Here is a 25,656-nt window from a genome sequence, read left to right on the forward strand (position 1 = left end):
ATCCCCAGCCCTATTTTATATTTGATTTGGAGACAGGATTGTACTGAGTTGCTTAGCACCTTGCTTTTGTTGAGGCTGGCTTTGAACTTGAAATCCTCCTATCTCAGCCTCCCGAGCCACTGGGATGACAGGCATGCACCTTTGCAACTGGCTTACATGGCACTTTTAAGGAATGACATCATAGCAAGGATCTTGGTTCTTGTGGTTACATTTCTACTGATGTGGCTACTAGAGATTTTCTTAGCTTAACAAATTTAAACCAACCTTTATAGGTTGGTTTAAATATGTTAATTATATAGTAGCTGCCAGAGCATGTTTGACTATGTCTCAAGACAAATTCTTTTGATTGATTCTGTGGGTTAAAACATTGACAAAATGCCAATCAAGGCAGATACAAAGAGGGGTAAGCATTAATTTGAAAAAACATCTTACTGTCTATTTGGGAATTCTGTACATGAATATAAAGATATAAACTAAGCTATAGGGAAACTATTTAGTGTTAAGTTGATGAATCTAATTTTTAATTTAACAGTTAAATAATATGTATGTATTTTTACATTTAATGGTAAAGGACTATCTTGATTTTCTAGATTTTGGGGGTTTTTAAAAATTTCTTGAGTAGTGAAAGTAATCTAACCTATAATACCCTAATGTAGAAAATTTGCTACATTATGCACTGTGGGAGGATTTCTAAAGCATCTTCCATAAACCATTATTCTCAGGACTGGAATTTGAGCTTATACTAAGGCTTAAGTCAGAGAAGTAACTCTATTTTTCCCTTCTCTGATTCCTTAAACGTTCTCATAAATATGTAAATAGATATATCTAAAGTTGCTGAAACAAAAATAATTTCTACCCAATACCAAATATGTATCACAACCACAAAAATCCTTTTTTTTTTACGAAGTTAGCATATTTAAAATGATTAAAATGATTAGAATAAAAGATGCCTTCTGGGCATTTAAACTTATTTCCTGTAACATTCCATTTTTTTATTTTAAAAGATAGCTAAGAATCACTTGGGAGAAGGAAGAATAATTTTCAATGCTATTTTGAACAACTTGTTCTCTACATGGTTAAATACTACACACATTGGTTTAAGTAAGGATACATCATCTGGCTGAGAGTTATTTGTAATCTAAAATAGATACTACTATAGAAATAAACAGAAAATGTTTATATTTTGATTAAAAACTTAAGAATAACTTTGTATTTTAAGAATAATTGTAATTTCTCAAGGAACATTATCTTATATTTTAAATCTCACATCTGGCATAGAGGCTTACACATATATGCTTCATGAATAAGTTATTCAACAAAAAATGTATCTTACTAAATATATATTTTTATATCTCCTCATTTTGGGCATGTTTTAGTATTATTCCATTTATATTTAGACAGGGTATGATTAGAGTAGAAACATTAAAAAATAAGTAAAGTTCAAATAGTCAATAAGTACATGCAAAGAGTTAACATCATTCATCATCATGGTGATGCAAATCAAAACCAATACAGTGAGGGACCACTTCATACCTACTAGGATGGATGTAGTCCAAAGGTCAGGTAATAATGAAGTGAAAAAATTGACACCTATCTAATATTGATGGTGAGAATATGTAAATTGTGCAGCCTTTGGAAAATAATCTAGTAAATCCTCAAAAGGTTAACCATCAAGTTAGCAGATGGCCCATCAATTCACTCCTAGGTAGGTACCCAAAAAGAAATGAAAACATGTATCTACACAAATTATTGTATGTGAATGTTCATGGCAATAGTATTCGTAATACCCAGAAATAGAAACAACACAAATGTTCATCAAATAAAATAAAATCTAATATATCCCTACAGTGGAATACTATTTAGCAATAAAAAATGCAGTACTGAACATGCTGCAACATGGACAAACCTTAAAATCACTCAGAGTGTAAGAAACCAGTCACAAAAGGCCACACTTTACAATTGCATTTATACAAAAGACTCAGAATTGGCAAATTTATAGAGACAGAAAGTAGATTAGTGGTTGCCTAAGGCTGAGAGGGGTGGATGGGGAGACTAGGAGGTAACTACTAATGGACACGGAGTTTCTTTTTTGGGGTGATGAAAACATCCTAAAATTGTGGTGACAGTTGCACTTATCTGTGAATATACTAAAAACAGTTCGATTGTTGTGTGCTGTATGACTTATATCTCAATAAAATGGTCACAGTTTTTAAAATATGGTTTCAGAAGTTACTTCAATGATAAAGAAGGAGAATTATGTGGAAGCTAGAAGTGAAGGGTGAGCCATCCAAGTACATGGCTCAATTGGCTAGAAACAGCAATTAGATCTTTAAAAAGGGACGTAGAAAACATAGAAGTAAGAGATCTGGTTGCCTTAGTGATTGGAAATGCAGGGATTCTCTTTTAAAGGAATTAATCACAATGTGGGTGACTGTGGACCTGGTCTGCCTAAGATGACCTACAGGATAAGTGGCCAGGAAAAATGAATACTTGTAGGATTTTAACTGCATATATTTAAGAAAAAAATTTTAATGGCCCTTTTTCTGCACCACCTTGTTTTTTGAAATTAATTTATATTATCTCAAGAAAATAAAGGAAATTTTTCAGGCTGATCCAGTATCAAGAACATTTATAATTCTAAAGTGGAAGCATTCACTTCACCAATCCATTATCATTTAGGTTTTTCAGATGTTTTCAGTTAAAAATCTATGTATCTGAACATTGTAAGGTGTATAAAGATAGAAAACTATTATTTACCACTGGCAAGAAAACAAAAGCTGTGGACGTTTTTCTTTAAAAAGAAGAACTGTACGTGTATTACAATACAGCAATCATATCAGTCACAGAATCCTTAATGTTGCATTTGTTGTAAATCCAGCTTTCACACAGAAAAATTGTGTGTGCATGTGTGCACATGCTCAAATAAAAGAATCCCTCCAGGGGCACTATGTTGTTATGTATCAAGATATTCTCTTTTCCATTTCCACCCCTCCCCCACCCCTCCCTTCTTGTAAATTGGCTTATTAAAACTGGTTCACAAGCCCTCCTTTTTTCCCTTTGTGATTGCCTTGCTCTTGGATTTTCAGTGTACAACTAAAAATTCAAGTCAGATTTCAGTTACTAGGATAATTTTCTTTGAATTTTAAATTTTTCTAAGTAAATGCATAGATTTTTAATGAACCTGGTATTCAGTGGATTTGCTTTAAATTTAGCGGGAGAGTTAATTTCATGATTGATTTATTAGCCCTTTGAAAGTATAAAAAGTGGTATCCGTAGTTCATGAAGACTGAAAAACATCATCACATTTTGTTTAGCATCTTTTTAAAACCAATTAAAAGCTTTTCTAAAATGGATTGAACAGGAGAAAATAAAACATGTTCCCTAGGTCTTTATTTCAATCAAGTTTCCCTGTGTTCTGCAGGAGAAGAGATCGAGGGGGGATAGAAAAATTGAAAAGGGCTGTCCCAGCAGGGAGCCCAGCCGGAGAAAAGGCTTCTCTGAGAACTCAGCAGCAGCAGCTCAGAAAGCTCCCGGCCGGCTTCATCTACATGCAGAGTCACACAAGGCATGGGGGCGCTCACCGGCACACAGAGGTTTCACATGTGCTTCCCTGCTGATTCCTGTGAAAAGCTAACAATTGGCTTGAGGGTAAAAGACCACTGCAGTTCACCCTCCCTGAGCTGGACGTACAATTTGTCCAGTGTTAGGAAATGTCCGGCTTAGCAGTGAGAGGCTTGAAGACACCCCTCCTTCCAGTGAGATTCCTAAAGCCTTCTCTTTTACTTGATGACACTGGGGCTCTTTTCAAGTTTTGCAGATTTATGGAAGTTGAGGGGGATGTGCTTTTCCAGATCAGGAGGATGAAAGCCTCGGTCTTACATGTCAAGGGAGAAGAAGCAGCAGTAGAGGGAAGGCCAGGTAAATCCTGCAGCCAGCACAGCACCAATGGCTTTATTATTTTTCCTCTTCAGTCTCTTCTGCCGCTTTTTTTTTTTTTTTTTTTTTTTTTGGAGGCAAATAAAAGTGCCTAAAAGGAGCTCCTCAGACTGTAAAATGATGCAACTGTCTCAGTTTCCTCTACAAGTGTGAGAGTAGTTTAAACCCTTTAACCTGACTGTTAATTCTGGGTATACTTGACACTGTTGGAAATCAAATTGGAAGACCTCATCTGAATATAACAGAATAGTCTGGTAATTTATGGAGAACCAACCCTTTTTCAGTGCTTTCCAACTTTTTTATATCATCACACAAAGAAAATAATAGCATCTGATGATACACTTGGGTAAGTGGACAAACACTCAAAACTGACCCAGCCACCCCAGGACCCCCTGTTTTCCCCTCCAGCTGACAGGAGTGGCTGCCTTAGTCAACATATCCCTCATTGGCAGCACACCAGTGGAATACTCTTTGGAAACTTATATTCTACAAAAGAAGAATATTGCTTGAAATCCCTGGCAGTATTACTGAAGAGCTCAGAACTTACAGTTGTTTGTTGTTTTTAATATCATAATTGTTGAAAAAAGAACTTCCTCACTGCCCTGGCACCGAGTAGTATTGCCTATAAGAAAGAAACAGGATTTAGAGCTGAGAGGGCATAACGTGTGAGCCAATAAGAAACTGTAGGAGTACTTGGGGAGGGGACTCAGTAGGCAGACCATATTTGTTTTTCCATGGGTTTTGTTTCAGCCTCACCACTATAGACAAGACTGCTTTCTGTGTGATCCTTTCGTGACATCTTTGTACAGCCTTACTTCAGATACGTTATTAGGAAGTCTTGGTAATGTTAGGCAACTCTTCAGGCTTTGGGTTGCTTTAGTGAAATAAGCAGATAATGAAGAGACTCCAAATTGTGCAGGCCTAAACATGAGTATCTCTCCATCTATCTGTTTAAAATTAACTCTGGCTAATGACTACAATATGACTCAATAAGATATATAACCACTTTAGGAAAGAGGGTTAGTCATTTTGCCAGACACATTAATTGTAATCACTGATGTGGTGACTTCTGCATTGAACTTCATTTTTTATTTAAAAAAAAAAAAGTGTGATGATTGACAGTTAAGTGGCCCAGTTTTCCCACTTATTAAGTCAGTGACATTAGATGACTACTGTATTTTATTAAAAAAAAATGTTTAGGTATACTTTAGTTATTACAGCATATTTTCTTGGAAAGTTCTATATATACAGATATATGTATGTTTATAATACACATATATGTCAACCAGTTTCAATACATAAAAAAATGAAAAAAAAATGATGAATCCTTTTATAAAACATAGCTATAAATATCTGTTGAGTAAAATCAGCAAATATTTCAAGAAAGGGTTTGGTTTGGCTTATTTTGGTTTTGGAAGACCACATTTATAATAGGCACTAATAAATACCAAAATGAGTTATAAAATACATATACATGGCATATATATGCCATTTTTAGAAAATTAAAAATATCTGAATTTTAATCATCAGAGAAGTGTTGATAGTGTCAAGACAAGTATTTTTCTCAAAACCAGAATGACATCTTCTGCCTCTGTACCCTAGGTAAATTTCCAGGGTGTGACATCAGCTTGAGAAAGCTTTGTCTTACCCCCCTAGTACTCCGTGGTGCCATGAGTGGCCAAACTCACTCTTTATATTGGGGGTCAGAAAACCTGAGTTAAGTCTTAGCTCACATATCTCCTGGCTTATTGCCTTGAACTAGCCCCTTAATCTCTTTGCATCTATTTCTTCATCTACAAAGTATCAATAATTGCTTTTGCCTTACCTGCTCCATTGAGGGTCAACTAAGATATAGCAAAGGCCTTTGTAAACCTGGGGACTACGCACATGTAAGGTATTAAAAAAGTCTGTTCCTACAGACTTTGCAGCTTGTAAAATAGGACAACTATTGAAGAATATGACCACTATTTAAAGAACGTTACCATACAAAGTAAATTCAAAGTTTCAGCTTCTACAGTCCAGTTGTCACTTCCCTCATGCAATACCAGGGAAAGAAACATGGGACTCCTGCCTCTCCATCTTACATTTCAGTGAGATTTAGAAGCTTCCTAAATCCTAAAACAAATACTCTGATCTGGGGATTGGGGATTTCTGTTGTACAAGGAAGAATGAAGTAGAGACCTAGGAATTTCTGAGCTCAATAGACAGAGGGCAAGGGCTTCTGGCCATTCTGTGATCCCTGAGGATGCTACCTAGTTACACTTGTCCTCAGCCCTCAGGGACTGGCCTACCTGCTTCCTTTCCCTGTGGTCACCTATAGCTTATAACCTCAGGTTTTTCTCCTGACTCCCAAGTACAACCGATTGGCACTTCACAGTTTCTTTTCCACCTTCCTGTACCTGAAGTAAGAACATAGACCTTTGGAAATACGCTGGAATTTATGCTCTGTAGTATGTGCATAATAGCAATTGGGTAAGAGGGAAAGCTTATAAAAGGCCCAGAACAATCCATCAGTATTTCTGTATGTATTGGCATGTAGATGGAACCAGAACTTAAAGTTTTAAAGTCACAGCTTGATCAGTAACCACATCACCATGACAGCCCTACTTCGTACACTGAGGAGTAGAAAGAGTGCCCTCTAACAAGGAAGTGTAAAACACAGGAAACAGTAAAGCCGAGAAAAAAATCTGCCTGTTTCCACTTTTTTTAAAAAAACCTATTTAAGCAATGTAGATAATATTTCTCAACATCTGTTTTGAAGATGGTGGGTCTTTACCACATGCACATAGAAAAGAGATGTCCATTAAAAGAGATGTGCTGCTGATAAAGCCTGCCCCAGCTCCTCCAGACCCTACCTTAGCCAGCCCTGGTGCAAGGGACTGCAGGGGGCCAGACCCTAGGATAAGAACAGAAATGGCAGGAAGATAAGAGAAGTGACAGTGGTGAGATGAGAGAAGCTCTTTGGCCCCCCAGCTAATATTTGTGTATCTGTATAAAGTGAGTCTGGGTCAGACACTGCATGCATACTATCAAATCATCTTTCACTGAAGTTTCCAGTTATTCTGATAATGTGATTTCAGTTATAAGGAAAAAAGGACTTGAGGAGATATGCCAGAATTGTTTATCGTCATTGCCTCTTTGTCAGTTGTCCTCCAAACTTCCTGATTACATGCCCATGAAGTTTTTAAAAAAATGAACCAATTGCAATATATTTGTACATACATTGTATATGTATGTATGTATGTATGATGTTCATTTTTAAACATACAAAAAATAAATGCTTTAAAGCATGGTATTTAAAAGAAAGTTCTGTTTCTTCATCTTTAAAACAACTGTTCTATTTTAGATGATAGCATTATAGGTAATTTTTTTCTGCTTTATTGTTTCCAGTGTTTTACAAATAATCTGCTATAAGTATATATTACCTTAATAATCAGAAAAAATGAAAACTTCCATGTGTATCCAGTTATGTTCATTTTTGACTCAGCAGCACAATTATCAAAATTCTTTAATGCCATTGCTTTGCAACTAAATTTCAGTTTGCCCACTGAAGTTAGAGTCTACATTGTATCTAAGGTTGGTCCATTTGTAACATATATTTCTAATCTTAGTTTTTCTTCTAAAAATGTAATGCCTGTAAGACACCCTGTGATCACAAAAGTAAACATGGGAAGAGTTCCTCCTGACCTCACAGTTGTCCATGGAAACCCATCTGGCATTCAGCTGGGTGTTGTGCTTCCAGTCTCAACCTGTGGTGGTCAAGTGCCAGTGTGACTAATGTTGACCAGGATAGATGGTGACAATTGTAAGTTTCAGGGAAGGGAGATAGTGAGTTTTTCATCCAAAATATTTCTTTTAAAATATTACTTTAAGGAACATCTGCCTTTTTAGAATGTATGCTTAGTAAACCTTTACACTGTAGAAATACAAAGATGAATAAGATGTACCAGGGCTCGCAATCCAGGACCACCTGTTTGTCTGGTACAGTTTGTATACAAGATGTGTACAGGTCAGGTGGCAGGTAGAGATCAACATCCAGCCCACATCAGCAGTCTGTCCTGGTGTGGGACCAAATCTGCCCCTAGTAGAGTTGCCAGATTTGCAAGATGAGAACAGAGAATGCCCATTAAAATTTGAATCTCAGAAAAACCTCAAAATTTTTTTAATGTCAGTATATCCCATGCAATATTTGAGGCATATTAATCCATAGGGATTTATCTGTCAACCCTAGTCCTGAGAAAGAGGTAAAGAAGGCTTGGGGTTGTGGCTCAGTGGTGGAGTGCTTGTCTAGCATGTGTGAGGCCCTGGGTTCAGTTCTCAACACCACATATACATAAATAAAGATCCATTGATAACTGAAAAAATATTTTTAAAAATTTTTTAAAAAAATAAAGAGGTAAAGAAGTACCTTTTTGCTCACACAAAGGTGCTGAGATTTGGGAGATAGAGGCAAGAGTGACTGAATTCACGTAGATGGCTGTTTTCTAATTCATTCACCTAGGGGTTTGTTGAGTTTCATTTTCTGATTCATGCAGAGGGTAACTTGTGTCCCCGTGACAACCAGCTTGGAGAAAAGATGTAAAAACATGATATATGTAGATAGGCTTCATATGTTAAACAGTTCTAGTGGAACATTACCTGAGAATGTTTCACAAATAGTAGTTCTTGATCCAGATCTTTGAAAACTGAATAAAAAGGGAAATGTTGTTGGGGCAGGTGTGCCGTGCTAAGACCCCAGTTCTGGAGACAGCAGGAGACTGGAGACATGCAATGCCCAGATTAGCACATTTCTGTTCTTTTCATGCTAAGTGATACTTGGGAGCTGGAAGATGCTTTTTTTTTTTTTTTTTTTTTAAGTTGTCAGTGGACCTTCACTTCATCTATCTATCTATCTATTTATTTACTTATTTATATGTGGTGCTGAGGATCAAACCCAGGGCCTCGCACATGCCAGGCAGGTGCTCTACCACTGAGCCACAACCCCAGCCCTGGGAGAATGCTTTTTATGTGCAATTACTGCCTTAGTCTTCATATGGCATGTTTAGTTTCATTTGAGGGAAAAGCAGGCATTTATAAGAAATCAGAGGCTTCGTTTTTTCCTAATGACTAAAGTATAACCTTAAAGATCAAATGTTGTTAAAATTTAGTCTTTTTTGAGAGAGAAGCATTGCTGCATACATCTTTGGTGTCAAACACAAAGTATAATAAACACTGTATTAATGAATGTTAGCGATTACCAACCTTGGGTCCCATTAGTCAAAGGTACCCAGCAATGACTTGGAATGAACTGTGTCATGGCTGTGCCACGGCAGGTGTTAGGAAGGCCCTGTGTGTTCAGTTTTTTGTACATTTTTCTTATTTAATGGTTTCGCTATCAGCTCTTACTACAAATCCAAATGATTTGTCAGCCTGCCTGCCCATGACAATTCCCTCTTTCAATTTGCTGCTTCCATGTGTGTGAACTAAGAAGGGCAGCACCAGGACACACATGCCATTTGTACAGTGATGAGAACCAGGGGCTGCCCTGTGAGCAGGCCACATTGTGATTTTCGTGGGCCCCTTTGTCCTTGAAAAATATTTTAAATGACATTTTCTGACTATTGATATAAAGACTAATGTATTACTCTAGTAAAACATCTTCTTCGACTTAAAGATTTTGGATTTTTTTCCCTTCTGATTTTAAGAGAAGTTCGAGTTTTATGTGGGCCCCTTGAAGTTTTATGGGCCCTAGACACTGTGCCTAGTGGACAAGTCACTGAGTAAAGCTACCCAAACCTCACATTAGATCCTTTGGTCATAGGAGGGTTTTGCTTGTTTCTTGGTTTTTGTCTGTGTTTGAATAGTTGAAATTGTTTAGTAAGTTGGCCTCTGATAAAAGAGTATTATTACTGACACATCAAATCCGTGTTATGAAAGGTTGGGACCTAAAGGAGTCCCAGCCAAGTGGAGTGTGAAGGGTTCAATGAGGGCAGTGTGGAAAGGAGGCAAGTTTTGGTGAAATAATCGCACACTGGCAGAAAACTCTTGAAGGTTTTGTAATAAAGAGAAATGCTGTGAGTAAAACTTGCAGAGGTAGAAATAATAAATTAGAATAATGACCTGATTAGAGCATGGGGGCTAATTTAGGGCACACCAAGCTAAACGCTGAGATTGGAAGGAAAAATCTGTGGATGCAGGATGAGAGAGTTTGGACTGGCTGACTAATCTGTGGTCATCTTAATTTAAGTTTCCGGTGAGAAAAAGCACTTACAAAACTGGTCCTTTTGGCATTAAGAATACTGTGGCATGGTCAGTACAACTTTATTTTTTTAACCTATTTAACCTTTTTTCCACAGAGCTCAGAAGTCATCCTTGCTTAGTGTTACATCTCCCAAACACATAATTAAGAGATCAGGCCGAGTGCGGTGGCACACGCCTGTAATCCCAGCAGCTCGGGAGGCTGAGACAGGTGGATGGCGAGTTCAAAGCCAGCCTCAGCAATTTATTGAGGCCATAAGCAACTCAGTGAGACCCTGTCTCTAAATAAAATATTAAAAAGGGTTGGGGATGTGGCTTAGTGGTTAAGTGCCCCTAGGTTCAATCCCCAGTACCAAAAGAGAGAGTGAGAGAGAGAGAGAGAGAGAGAGAGAGAGAGAGAGAGATCAGCCATTGCTGATACAAGTTTAAACACATGGTAGAGCACTTGCCTAGCATGCCTGAGGCCCTGGGTTTGATCCCCAGCAGTGTGAAAATTTGTTAATTAATTAACTAATGCTATACTGGTAAAATAATGGACACAAAACTGAAAATATCAGTGAGGCCTGAACTCCAATTTCATCTCCCTCACTGGAAATAAGAGCCTCAGAGGGCTGGGGATATGGCTCAGTTGGTAGAGTTCTTGCCTCACAAGCACGAGGCCCTGGGTTCAATCCCCAGCACCACAGAAAAAAAAAAAAAAGCCTCAGATCCCTTCACTTCCCACCCCTGGTTCCTCAACTACAAAATGAGAGGAAGGGAGGAAAGGGCCAAAGGAAGAAACAGGGCAGTCTTTAAGAGCTGTTCCAAGTGTAAGGTCTGATGGTTCAGTCTTTTTCATAAATTGGTACTGAGTGTTCTTTAATATCACTTTGCCTATAGTAATTGTTTAAAGTTACTTGAGGTTAAGTTTCTCATTTCATATCCCATCTGCATCACGAATTCCCCTTCTTTTTGCCCTGTGCTCTGCTTGCAGTACGAGGACGATGGTTACAAAGAGTTAGACTAAGAATTTGCTTCAGGGTAAAATCTAATGGAGAGTTTAAGTGTAGTTGTCTGCCTAGTTGTAGCATGATTTATTTGAAACATCCTTCCTTTGGTATTCAACTTAAACATTTAACTCCATAAAAAAAAAAAAGTAGCAGCAGCAGACATTTGAGCAAGAAATCAAAAACGCAGGCAAGACTTGCAGAGAAGCCCCATTCCTCCCTCTCACTGTTCTACTGTTTTTCGTGGTGCTGGGAATACAACCCAGGGCCTCACACACACTAGGCCAGTGCTTTACCACTGAGCTACACCCTACTTGCCTCTGTGAAAACAGGAATTATAGAAGGCACTTAATAATATTTGTTGTCTCACTAGCTTAAATTAATAGTTTCTCATGAATCTTCCTTCCCTCTGTTAGAGAAACCTGTATCGTGCAATTAATAGCCAATCAAGTGATTAACTGAAAAGAAAGGGATATAACAGCCTTTGGTATCAACTTGTATGGTAAATGAAGCATACATGCCATTCATTCTAGAGTAGTTTATTTAAAATTTATTGTAATCATAACAGACACTTGGAGCTCAGAGATGGAGACTCTCAGAAATGGTAAATGTTTTCCTTTTGAACACTTGGTATAACGTACATTTTTCTAGAGCCAGAAGAAAGAATGTAACAACGAAGGAGTGATCTCCTACCTTGAAACCTACACCAGGATCATCACTCACTCACTCAACACATACTTATTAACTTTGCACTTTGTCCAAGGCCCACTGCACACCCTGAACACATCAGTAAAACCAGACCTAAGAATGGCCTCCTGAAGGAAGACCTGCAGGAAATTACAGTAAATACAGGGAGTGAGTCGAGTGGATAATATGTTAAAAGGTGATTCTTAGTGTGGGGGAAAAAGCAGGACAAGGGGAGAGGAAGGGTGGGGGCGTGGGGACTGTAATTTTGAATGGGGACAATGTTGTAGGCCTTTGGAAAACTTGACTTCAAGCAGGTCCTTAACCAGGGGAACACAGAAGGGAAGAGCATTCCAGGCCCAGGAACCAGATGGTACCGTCTGTGTGCCAGGCACACTGGGCTGAGTACTGCAGGGACACCAGGGAATGAGACGCGGCTCCCACCTTCAGGAAGCAGACAGGCTAGAAACAGATTCAGCCTCGTAAATAAATGCAGTGAAGCGCTGTGGTCAGCTAGAGTAGTTCTAAAGGTCTCTGTAGTTACAAACTGAAAAATGCATAAGAAATTCCCACTGCAAGAACAAAGCCAGAATAGTGGTTGGGTGCAAGTACCTTCTGCCAGAAGATCTTCCTCCTGGCGCTGCCTGAACTCATTTCTCCCAAGCAGTTGCTGCCTCTTAGGGAGGCCCCCACGTCCCCACTGCCATGACTCCTTCCTACCCAGTGTTTAACCAGAGGCTGCAGGTCTCTTCTGGGCCTCACTGTCCCCCTAGATGGCTGAAGGTTGGAGCCCTCATCTTCCAACCCAGGGCAAACCTTGGCCCTCTGGCAGAAGTACTTTGCGGATCACTTGTCCATTCTTGGGAAGAGGATTCTCAGGTGTCCCTTTGCTCACCCACCTGACCTAACACTTTTGGATCTTAACACCCTAGACAGAGGACGATTTTTCAGGATTCTGTCAAAACCATTCCTTCTGACGTTTGCTTCCTTTCATTCTTGCCTGTTCTGACACTGATGGCAAAGAGCCCCTCCCCAGCATTCTTCACCTTGTGCTCTGTCTCACAAGTAGGAGGGTTTTTTTTGTTTTTGTTTTTTATATTTGACATTTTTATTTTAGGCTGCAAAAACAAAAACAAGCAAACAAACAACAAAAACTTGAAATAGGCTCGGCAAATGATGTAAATTCATCCTTTCCAGGAAAGCAGAAGATAGACCCTATCACAAAGAAAAGATGCTTAGTTAATAGAGGTTAAATTTACAAGTACACTTTTATCAGGTAAATAACCTTCTGAAAATTGTTTTATTCACCTCTCTGTGGTAACCAATAACCATATTATGAGTTAGGCTTCCTCATAATTAACTATAGTCCATTAATAATCCTAAGAGTAATCAGGTTGGTCTTACTGGAAATTCTTAACCATGTTTGTTATGGGAATTTTTTTCCCCTCAAATGATGAGTTATATTAGTAAAAATTCACTGCATTTCTGTAACAAAGAAATGAAAAGCACAACTATGCAAGCAGATTTAACACACTCTACTACCAGCTGAAAACTACTTTGGTTCTTCAGGAAAAAAATTAGCAAATAAAAAACACTTAGTTTAATTTAACAGTTGTTAATTCTTATAATTGTACTCCAATAGCTACATGATGCAAATATTCCAGAAGAACCAAACTGCAGCAATGAATGAACATGCGTGAGGGAATTTGTGCATTCAACAGATATGACAGAAAAGCTATAGTTAAAATGCTAGGTAGAACAAATTTGTCTTTAAAATATCAATTCCTTTCCTTTAAAAAAAAAATTACTGAGTCTACCAAGAAAATACAAAAACATAAGGCTGTAAGTAAATAATAGTTGCGTGTAGACTATTACAGTGCAGGTTATCCTCAAGGCCACATCCATCCTGCTTCACTGCTGCTTGCACTCTGCTGGGTTTTGATCCTTCTTCGAGTCACAGTCTGGATCATTTTCCTCATCTCCGTCTTCTTCCCCTTCTGCTTCTTCACCTTCTTCATCATAATCATCATCATCATCATCTTCAATAGCTTCTCCAGTGAAGTATCACACTGATCTTGGGATTATACGCTCCCATAAAAAGGGACCAAAAAATATGGAACGCTTCACAAATTTGCGTGTCATCCTTGCGCAAGGACCGTGCTAATCTTCTCTGTATCGTTCCAATTTTAGTATATGTGCTGCCGAAGCAAGCACGACAAGTAGGAGTTTTTAACCCCATTTTTGTGGTTGAGGAGGAAACAGATGCTAAGAAGTTAACCCCCCAGTCATACAGCTGTGAATGATGAAGCCTGTACTTCTTCCAGTGCACCAAGCCCCTTGCTTGTCAGGGGACTTGTCTCTCCCCCATCACTTTCTCCCCTCCCTAGGCTTGCATTAAAAGGGCCTCATTTGTGTAAGATGTTGGCTTAAAGGTGCAGCACCCTTCCTGGGAATTCTCACTCACAACTGGTATAGCATCAGGCAGAAGCTTTCTCCCAGGCCACGGGAGGGGGCCCTCCTGCAGGCAGCTGCCAGGATCCTCACTCTCCCTCACAGTTCTTCCTCCTCAAGAACTTTCTTTGATTTCCTGTTGCTTTTTATATTAAATCTCCTCCTTAGTTCAGTGTTCTGGGTCTTCCTTTTGTTGGCTGCCCCTCCTCATCTCTCCAGAAAGGCTTGGCTTTCCGCCCCTGGTGCTCTAGCTCAGCTGCTTGCACCACCCACATGGGATTTAGTAGCATTAGGGGCTTGGCCTTCTCCTCGAGGGCCTTTCCACCTCCCCACCTTGCCAGCGGCTCTGCAGTACTACAGGACTCTTCCTAGATAACCCCACTCCAGGAAACTTCCAGTGTCTGTCCCTGCAGCCATTATGAGTTTGCATTTACTGATACTTTCCTTGGTAGTGGCCCTTGAATACTTGCGAATTTTGAAGGCACAAACCAAATCCCTTAATTCCAAAAGTACCTAAAAAAGGGAAAAATTATTACTAATGCTCCAATCAACTAATGTCAATTTTATTTTTTACTGTTTACAAATTCTTAGTATTCTGACATTTTTCACTCTTATTTACAAATGCATCAGATTCTAATAATCAGAACACAAAGTTTAAGGCCCATGGCACACAGCAGTTTTGAGTTGCATTTTTAAACTCACTTCTTAATCCACTTCAGGGTTTCCAATTGTTCACAGTTAATTCTTCTTACCAAGAGTGTATTACACTTGCTCAGCATTGAATAATATGGAAAGAATGGCCTTTCTTTTCTGCATAACTGACTTTACTTTTGTTCGTAGTTTGAAATCAGCCCTTCCATTTCATTGCAGTATTATATTGGTGGCATTTTTATTTGGGGGGGGGCTTTCTTCCACATGAACTTTTGTTACAAATCAGTTTATTGGGGCCAATCAATGGGCAAGACCTATGAAAGGGTGTGGATTATCTGGTTAGTCCTTTGTGTGGCAAAAGGCTTAGATGTTGCTCATTCTTCATCCTGTAAAGAAGTAGGGGTTTTTTTCCCCTTTTTTTGAAGGATCAACACCTAACTGAGCCCTGCCTTTTTCATGGTAATGTTTTCACCTGAGTTGATTCTTATGGAACTGAGAATTAGTTAACTAATACTTATTTAACCTTGGAACAATGTTTATCATAATCCGATTGGCAGATAGTCATTTTATTTAGGTCTTTTCTTTATAGCGTCAGGACTAGCTAATCTCAGTAATGAGTATGCTGGGTGCAACATCCCCCACACACACACACACACACAAAATGGGTTAGCACTGCTGTTTTTCTTTCCATCAAGGGCACGTTTGGGCACTGTGGACTTCAGACCAGTAGCCACACATGACAAGATGACTCTCCCCTCTCAGGTGGAGCTCGAGCCCCATTGCGTGCTGCTGCTGGCTTTTCCCTTCACGCTATCCAGTGTCATTTGTTAGCATGAGTGCATTCAGAGCTGCTGCTTCCTGAGAATGCTTCCATCTGAGCGTTACCACTAATTAATATACAAAATGACCCAGCGCAGCTTAATTATTCACTAATGTTTTTCGGTGTTTTCTTAAAGATGATGCTTTGTAAGTCAAGGCCTGAACTTGCCTGGGTCGTGACCTCTTTGCAGTGTTTGCAGTCTTGTTAAACAAGAAGAAAAGCAAAACATAAATTAGCGTCTCCATTATAAGTTGCTCCGCATTTCCCAATCTTTCAACACTATAAAGAGTGTAGTCACCGTTACTACTGTGAGAGAAAGTTTCAGCTTTTGAAATGAGCAAGAAGATTCTTCCTCAGGGCCATTTGCCCAGGGCCAGCATTGTCCTCTGCCAGAGAGGAACAAGATGAGGGAGGTTGAATTAGGAACTGCGGGATGTTAAAAACCCAAGGAAAAAGAGAAGGTGAAGCTGAGGTGAGATCACTTGAGCCCAGGATTTTGGGACCAGCCTAGCCACATAGACAGACCCCGTTTAAAAAAAAAATAATAAACCGAGTGCAGTGGCACTTGCCTGTAATCTGGAGGCTGAGGCAGGAGAATTGCAAGTTCAAGGCCAGCCTCAGCTACTTAGGGAGGCCCTGTCTCCAAAAAAAGAAAGTACTGGGGATGTAGCTCAGAGGCAAAGCCTCCCTGGGTTCAATCTTCAATACCAAATAAAATTAAAAGGACTGGGAATATAACTCAGAGGTAGGACACTTGCCTAGCATGTGCAAGGCCCTGGGATCAATCCCCAGTACCTCAAATCATAATTATAATTACTGTTATTGTTAGTATTATTATTGAAATGAGAGTGTACCAGCACGTGGTACATTAACTATTACCCTCAGGGCTGGGTTCCCAAGTTTGCCATTAGAGTTTAGTATTAAAAAAAAAAAAAAAATTAGCCACCATATTTTTTGTTGTTGTTGAAATGTAGAAATGTACATCTTTACATGTTTGTAAACGCCCCAGTGTCTGTATTTCTCCCCTTTTGGGCTTGGAATGTCCTTCCCCTTCCTCTTCCTAATCAGCCCACTCGTTCTTTAAGTCTTAATCCAGGTCCTATCTCCTCCAGAGAAAGCAGCTTTCTCTGCCATGCGTTTCTTCCCTCTGCCTGACATCCTTGTGCATAATACCTCTGCCTTTCCGTATCGCATTGTGATTTCCTTGTTTGTGTCTGTCTCCCTCTATGTAGTCATTCCATATTTACCTAGGAACCTGGTAAATGTCTGCTTTTAAGCATTCGATTTTTAGCTGGTTGGCTTATTGACTCATATTAATGCTTAGCCTTTAATCTGTATACTTCACAGATCACTTCCATCTCAGAATCTTTGCAGTTATCTGTTATGCCAATGGCTAATTGGTCCAGAGGGTCCTGTGTTTCTTATAGGGTTTGTTCATGTTGGTACCCTGTTCTTTCCTTGAACACAGATGAGTGAATACATTGAGTAAGATTGAGAAAAGGTAGTGTGCCTTACTGGCAGCTAGTGAGGTAATGTTCACAAACCCAAATTGAAGTTATTTTGGCATCTGCTTTTCAGTTTCTTAAGGTCTTTCCCTACTAGTACAGTAATTAATGTTCTAAGATCCGCAAATAGGTTTAATGATTGTATTATTTATCTATGGATTGAGTATCTACCATAACTCCACATATATTATAGTTTTTTTAAATCTATAATACTCAACAGAAATCTAAAATGAGATATTATACCCATGAAATAAACAGAATGTGTAGATGTGCATGTAGTTCCATGGTAGAGCACTTGCCAAGCATACAGGAGGCCCTGGGTTAGATCCCCAGCTAAGATAATAATAATAATAATAATAATGCTATAATAATAATAATAGGGGGAGGAAGAGGAAGAAGAAAGAAAAGTATAATCCATATAAGTTTAAAATTTATTCATCTTCCGTTTTCTAAGCAAACTTTTTAAATGTGTATTTTCTTCATGAAGAGCAGTACTATACAGTTTGGTTCCATCATTTATTTAGTTAAATGATCTTGAACAAATTATTTATATCTATGAGACTAATAGCTTCATCAGTAAAATGGGACTAGTCTTGGTGCTTAATTCTTGTGATTACAGTATAGGTTAAATGAGAGTTGATCTGGAGAGACGCATACAGCAAATAGGATTAAGTGGAAGTCTCCATATTAAATGGCAAGGTCCTCAAACCCCTGGCCCCGTCAACTTCCAGCATGCTGGTATCTAAGCTTGGTAGCCCTCAGGAAGGAGACTGGAGTCGTCTTCTCTGGGAAAAACGTATATATATTGACCACTGAGAGACCCATAATAATCAGCCAGGTCTTCCTGATCTTCCTGGATTGAGGACTTCAAACACGGAGTTTCTAGTCATTAACTCAACTCTTCAGTGTGAAGTTGCCTGACGATCACCAGATGCTTGAGGAACGCCTCCAGGAAACAAGTAGGGGAAACAGAACTCAGAGGAAACAGACAAAGTAGGGAAGAGAAGAAAACTTTTTTTTTTTTTTTTAAATCTACAATATTCACAGAAATCTAAAATAAAATATTGTACCTAGGAAATACAATAGGACGAATAGCTGGGGGTGTGTCTCGTGGTAGCGCACATGTCTGGCATGCAGGATGCCCTGACTTAGATCCCCAGCACTGCAAATAATAATAATAATAATAATAATAATAATAAAAAGAGAAGAAAATATAATAGAGTGCAGTTAAAAAGGAATGCATTCATAAAACAAGAAAGAACTTTCAAGTTTGGGGGATAAGGTTGATGCTATCCCAAAAAGAAAAGGAATGAAAACCAGGGATAAAAAGAAAGGAAAATGAGAAGATTTGTCCTTGAGGGCCAGTATCCAACTCATGGAGGCTCCCAGTGGGGAGTTGGGAGGGTTGAGTCACAGAGAAAATAAATGGCAGGGAATCTCAAAGAAACCATCCAAGATATTTCCTAGAACTGCATGATTAGAATTTCCACTTTAAAAAGGGCTCATCTAGTGCCAGCAAAATGAGTAAAGAAAGATCCATCTCAATGTATATGATTTTCGGATTACAGAATATGGAGATAAAATATTCTTAAAATTTTACATGATGCCTGTATTCCCAGTGACTTGAGAGTCTGAGGCAGGAAGATCAAAAGTTCAAAACCAGCCTCAGCAAGTTAGTGAGACCCTGTCTCAAAAAAAAAATAAAAAGGGCTGGGTTGTGACCCAGTAATAAAGTGCCTTTAGATTCAATCCCTATTACAAAAAAAAAAAAAAAAAAAAAAAAAAAAAAAACCAGGTTAGAAAAAAGGGTCATAGATGGCTTCGATTTTCCAGCCAGCAACACTGAAAATTTAAAGATAATAGAGCAATACCTTCAATATTGTGAGAGAGAAATTATTTCTAACCTTATTTTGTATACCTAGCCAAGTATTAGATAAAAGCCACAGGATGAACCTAACTACTAGGTATAACTATAAAGCCCTAATTTAAATAAAGAAGTAAAATAATTTATAAATATTAGCATTTAAAATTTCATGCATTTTATTACATTTTTTAAATGCATCACTATAGAAGTAAGAAAAAAGAAAAGGAGAAGCATGTAGCAATTTATCAAATACCATGACTTTGTTCATTTGGTGTCTTATTTGTTTTGCTCTTGCCAAAATTGCACTTGCCATCTTTTTTTATATAAAAATCTTCAAATAGGAAGTGAGTTCATAACTTCCCAAGTTAAAAAATAAAAATGAAAAACGGTAGAAGCTACAACCTTAAGGGCAGAATAAAGACCTTCCAGACATGCAGTGTCTTTACATTTTTACCTTTCTGTGCATCCTTTTTCTGGAATTTTCTGGGTATCTGCACCTGAGAAATAAATGAAGGAAAGGAAGGCAAGGACATAGGAGATGTCACAGAGGACGGAAGAAAGTTCTAAAACTACACATGTGCAGCATGTGTACAGAGTGAGCATTTCAGATTGAACCATGAAGACAGAAGATCCCAGGAGGGAAAATCCCAAACTTCAAATTACCTGCCATGTTGAAGCAGTGGGAGGAGCGTGCACAATTAACAGGAAAGCCCCATCTCCCATAGTAAGGCATCGAGAAATGGTATTTCACAAAAATCAACAAATAGTACTGTATGTAACCTTGCTATTTAAAGAGAAGGAAGCAAATGCAAGAAGGCTAGGAGAGCTGGAAATGATTGCCCTGGAGAGGGGAGTCAGGAATATGACACAAGCCTGGAATGGTTTTTAAACATTTTTCACGTAATTTTGGTAAAAAAAAAAAAAATGAGATTTTAAAATGTTAAATGCCACAGTTATGTGGAACTCTTAGCCTGTGCCTTTCACAGTTAAGTGTTGCTCAAAGTAAAGAGTTACTAGCCTATTCCTTCTAGAAAGCCCAGCAGAGCCTCGTTAAGCTGCTGATACCGACTTTCTGTTCATTCACTTTCTCCCCAGCTCCCTCTGTAGAGTGCCGTCTTGTCTCTGAGGAGGGAATTACAGGCACCCACTTCAGTGTCTCTCTGTGCAGTTTGCATTGCTCTCTGATTTAATGACCCATTGTTTTATTGATGTGAATGAGAAGGAGATGTTCAGATGCTGTTTTGAATCATGTTGTAGACATCTTTTTTCAGATTTTCATGACAGAACTCCTGATGTTTTTCTTCTGCCGAAGCACTCGCACTTACACAACTAAATAAATGGAGTTTGCACATTTTATTCAGGCTTTACTCTGGTTTCCTAATAAATCTTATTCTGTGTGCTCCAACACATTGTCTTCCTATGTTCAGGGCCGCAAGCTTCTTATCATTGGGACCACGAGCCGCAAAGATGTCCTTCAGGAAATGGAAATGCTTAACGCCTTCAGCACCACCATCCATGTGCCCAACATTGCCACTGGAGAGCAGCTGCTGGAAGCCTTGGAGGTGAAAATGAGTCCGTGGGAGTTGAGGCTGGAGATAATGCTGAGGGGTGCACAGCTATCACACCTGGTGTTTGGTTTCTAACTAAGCCTAGATCATGGCACCCTGAGATATTACCTCCAGTTGTTCTCAGGAATTAGGAAGAAGATGGACACAAGTAGCAGTATAGTCATTCCCTTCTCCCCAGGATAGGCAGCATGTTCACTGCAGGAATGAGTTACTCCGTGCCCAGCACATGCATAGAATGCACATAGATGACATGGGCCAGGAACGTGGGGTGGGTGACGCTGCACTATGGGGAGTAAAGTAATCGCTGCAGAGAAAACCTGGTTCTTTAGAGTGGCCATGAGCACATTGCCTCGCATTTCATAGATTGGAACAATGATTAAAGCCTTCGAAACTTCAAAAAAGCTACAGAAACGAAAGAAACTTTCCTAACAGGTTTATAATATGGAAAGGTTTTCTTAAATTTTTCGAGGATGATAAAGGGTATTTAATTTTTTAAAAATTCATTCTGTGGTAAACTTTTGGTTAATATTAATCTGCACAGCTGACTGGACAAGATGGTTCAGCAAGTTGCTGAGCAGTGGTGGTCTGAGCTTCTCACAGCATTCCCCACCCATGGTGCATGTGTGCTCCCAACAAAATCGTCCTCATGACAAATGTTTCCAGGTTGCCTGTTGGAGCAGTTTTTGTGGCAGGGCTGGGCAAGAGAATTAAATCTAGTCTGCTTTGACAACATACAGATTATTCCCAGAAAGGAATGTTAAAAATTTTGACTTGTCTTTATTATGGATTGGAGCTATTTTTTCCCAGCAAACATATCTATAAGTAACAATGGAGGTCCACAGGGTTTAAGACACCAGCTTTTGCTTTTGTGCTTGTACCTAGTGGGTTCAGGAAGGTCAGACTGGATTTAAAATAGGAGGGAATCCTATCAGCTTAACTCAGTCAATGGTTCTTACCACTGTTCTTTTCAGGATGAATGTGAGAATTAATTAATGTTGTTGATGTTAGAGGGACTTCATTGTTGTTTATTGTTTTGTAGCTTTTGGGCAATTTTAAAGATAAGGAACGTACCACAATTGCACAACAAGTCAAAGGGAAGAAAGTCTGGATAGGAATCAAGAAGCTACTGATGTTGATCGAGATGTCCCTGCAGGTAAGGCGCTTCCTCCACGTCATCCAAAGAAACAAGTTCACCATACACCAAGAGTTTTTTGTTTGAACCCAGGGGCACTTGACCACTGAGCCACATCCCCAGCCCTTTTTGTATTTTATTTAGAGACAGGGTCTCACTGAGTTGCTTAGGGCCTCGCTAAATTACTGAGGCTGGCTTTGAACTCTCATCCTCCTACCTCAGCCTCCCAAGCTGCTGGGATTACAGGCGTGGGCCACTGTGCCTCACTGCTTGTCATTTTTGATACTGGTGATTGAACCTAGGACGGCTTTACCTCTGAGCCACTTTTTATTTTTTATTTTTAAAGTAAATCCCCAGCCCTTTTTATTTTTTATTTTGAGACGGTCTCACTAAGTTGCTTAGGGCCCCATGAAGTTGTCAAGGCTGACTTCAAATTTGTGATCCTCCTGCCTCAACCTCCCAAGTCACCGGGATTACAGGTGTGTACTACCATGCCCCAGCTCCAAGAGGTTTTAATATTTCTTTCACCAAGGTTTTAATTCATTTGTTCTAATTCTCTTACATTATTTCTGGACTCAAGTTGGTATTTGTAGCCTGCTTCTAATATAACAATAATATAACAGTAACTATTCTTTTTTTCCCGCCTGTAGAAGAACACATTATAAAGTTACTTTTAGTCTTAATTTAAGGAGTCACTCGATCTTGGGACTAGAAAGGACTTAAAAGAGTGATTGTTGGGCAGGGGTTGTGGCTCAGTGCTAGAGTGTTTGCTTGACATGCATGAGGCTCTGGGTTCAAGCCCCAGCACCACCAAAAGAAGCAATTGCTCTTCTGCCCCCTTGTTTTAAGAGAACTGTGTGTCACACGGGTTGTCAGCAGATTAGCCACAATCACATAGCCAGTTAGTGAGGGAGGAAGGATGTGTTATCATCAAAGGTCAGTAAGCTACTGCATATATACCAGAGGAGGCCTGGAAGACTTCTGTCAAGGACAGTGGATTGCATTGCATAGACTAGACTTGGGTTGTGTATAATTTTCCTAGAAATTTCCTAGAAATTTCATGCAGCCTATGGTAGGGTTGAAGCACCCAGAATCTCATGGAAAACGGAGCCCCATTCTACTGCCTCGGCAGAGACAGATGAAACTTCTCTGAAACTTTCTCACAACTGTTGGCAACTTACCTTTTACTCTTTCTGGAACTCCATACTCCATTGCCCATCCTGTCTTGTCCTCATCTGACATACTAGATCAGTGTCTCCCTACTGAGCTCAGTGAGTTCAGATGCACTATCCAAAGTCCCTGGAACAGAGCTGAACACATAGTAGGGTGCTCAGCAAACTTTCAGTGAATGATTGATTCCATCCCCAGTCCTGGGCAGAATGCCACAATCATGACGCATTGTCGAGGGGTCCTGCTCTTCCACCGGTGTGAGAGTGGGTGGCAGAGGGGAGTTCAGCTTCTCAGTGATATCCATAGGAGGCTTTTGGACTAGTAACAAATCGGAAACACAAAGTGAATGCTTTTAATCCTTTGTGATAAGCTTAATTTAAAATAATATTTTTGTGGTTTTTACAGACCTAAAGTTAGCCTACAGAAACTTTTTTTAAGTCAATTTATTTTCCATTATGAGCAATAAATTAGAGTCATAGACTAAGCACTTTGCTGAAGCTTATTCCTGGTAAAGGTGCCCATACAGGTATATTGGTGCTTTCCTTGAAAAAAGATGGTATCTGTTGGAAAGCCAGCTCTACTCTTCTTCCTCCTCCTCTTCTTCTTTTAGTTTCAACTCAATATTTTTTCATAATTGCACAGAAGAAACTGTGGGTTTTTCTCCCCAGCCCCCTTCCCTTCCTCTTCCTTTGAAGCCTGAGGTCAGTGACAAAGTTGATGTCTCTTACGTATGTGGGGTAGAAAGTGAGAGTGGGGCGCTCAGGCCTAATCTTCAGCAACTGACACTTCAGAGGCCTCCAAGTTTGAGCCCCTTCATGTCAAATGGATTCTGTGCAGCTGAGTAACTTCTCTTTAGATCTGCCTTAGAGAGACTGAGCCCCAGTGAAGAGGCATGTAGTTTAGCAGAATGTAAGTCATGTTCCCTCTCTGTTCCCCGAACATGATTCTGTTAAAACTTGCACAGTGCTGAGGATCTGCTCTGACTGGATGTCACCTGAGGGAATAAAGTCATTTATCTAGATTACTTTTTTCCTCCCTTTCTCTTGACTTTTAATTCCATAGCTACAGGCAAGTCAGTAAGTCGTTGCTCACTCATATTAAATATATTTAATGGGCAAAGACCTGCAAGTACTGACTACAACTGAGCTCCAGCTAGTTCCATTTTTTTTAAGAACTTGACAATTGATTCATATGTAATTCTATTCCCAAAGAGGAAAAATGTTTCTTTTGTTAGCTATTCACACTTTTTCTTAGTCCTTTGTAGTCTGACCTCTTAACTTTGATACATTTGAAACTTCTGTTCAGTGTTTTTCTGGGACAGAAGAGAAGTTTTGGGTTTTTTTAAGTGTTTGTAGTCAGGAGTCCAATTGCACACTTGCCCACAGCTGCACTGAGCATTTGAAAACTGTTCCTGGAGGGTAGGGAGTTCCCTTCTGGGAACAGACTTCTGTCCTAGAACATGTTTTAAAAGTAAGGTGTGTTGCTTACAATAAAAAATTCATCTTAAGGAATTAAAGATGCTTTTAATGATATTGCCTAGATAACTTCTGGTAGACCAATAAGAATAAAATATATCCCAACAAATTAGTGTAAATATGAATATAAAATGAAACCAGGAGAGATAATTAATAGCAACAATCTGAAACAACACCTGAATCAGAACCCCGCCATCTTCCCCTAGACCCATGATGCGTTCCGATCCTTGAGGGCCACGTTACCCAGAGAGCACGTCAGGGTCGGCAGTTCGCTTGGTTGTTTTAGTTGTGGTGCAGCTCTTCCGTTAATTGCAGAGAAGAAATTGAGCAAGGGACTGAGGCTAGGAAAAGCTGAACAGTTGGTTGACATGGAGGCAGTAAGCTATATTTGGGTCGTCCACCGAGCCTTTCACACCTTAGATAAGTCCTGGGAATTGCATATCGTTTGAACCACCTGGATTGACCCCAGTCTGGTTCAGTGACACCTCACAGGTATGCTGTGCCTCCCCATGTTGTGCCAACTGAGAGAGCCCTTGGCTGAGGTGACTGTGAGTGACCCTAGGTCAGGTCATTTGAACCCAGCACACGGCCATTCTCCATGTTGGGAAATCCCACTCTCCTAAATGACATAATCTGCCTTGTGCATCAAAACAGTGGTCAAGGAGCAGGTGACACATTCCTGTGAGTCAGCAGAGTGCTGCTGGAAGTGTGAAACCAAGCATTTCCTTGGCATGAAGTAAGTGCATAGTTGTTAGAAGGCACCATTAACCTGTCTTCTTTATTTCTTCTGATGTATTTAGATGGATCCTGAATACCGTGTGAGAAAATTCTTGGCCCTCTTAAGAGAAGAAGGAGCGTAAGTACACACTTACCCTACGGACTAAACTTACTCTCTGTCAAATCCCAATACCTACTTAGGAGTTGCATACGGTGCATATGAATTTGACAGTTTCTTTCCAACATAACTTTATTTTCATTTATTAGAATTCTTCACTGTGTTGTAGGTATGAGAGACCAAGCAAGGAGGTTGGTTGTTCTGTTGGTTTGCTCTCCCTGTCCTGCTTCGCAAAACTTCCTTGTCACAAAGCAGGGGAAAACTTGATGGTACATATTTATTGGAAACTGTTTTTAAATGCATGGTGATTAACATTTTCTTTTGTCAGCTGTCCATTAAATA

The 25,656-nt window shown here is 39.4% G+C and overlaps 1 protein-coding gene across 1 annotated transcript in view; it reads left to right on the forward strand.

The window, feature by feature from the left end:
• Positions 1-25,656, forward strand: part of NSF (N-ethylmaleimide sensitive factor, vesicle fusing ATPase) — a 160,477-nt gene that overhangs the window by 128,233 nt on the left and 6,588 nt on the right. Inside the window, exons 18-20 of the mRNA XM_079134983.1 lie at positions 20,562-20,696; positions 21,742-21,855; positions 25,280-25,335. Of these exons, the coding sequence (XP_078991109.1) occupies positions 20,562-20,696; positions 21,742-21,855; positions 25,280-25,335 (305 nt within the window). The remainder of the gene's footprint in view (positions 1-20,561; positions 20,697-21,741; positions 21,856-25,279; positions 25,336-25,656) is intronic.

The sequence above is a fragment of the Sciurus vulgaris genome (genome assembly GCF_902686455.1).
Source record: "Sciurus vulgaris genome assembly, chromosome: 3".
In the NCBI taxonomy this organism is placed as follows: domain Eukaryota; kingdom Metazoa; phylum Chordata; class Mammalia; order Rodentia; family Sciuridae; genus Sciurus; species Sciurus vulgaris.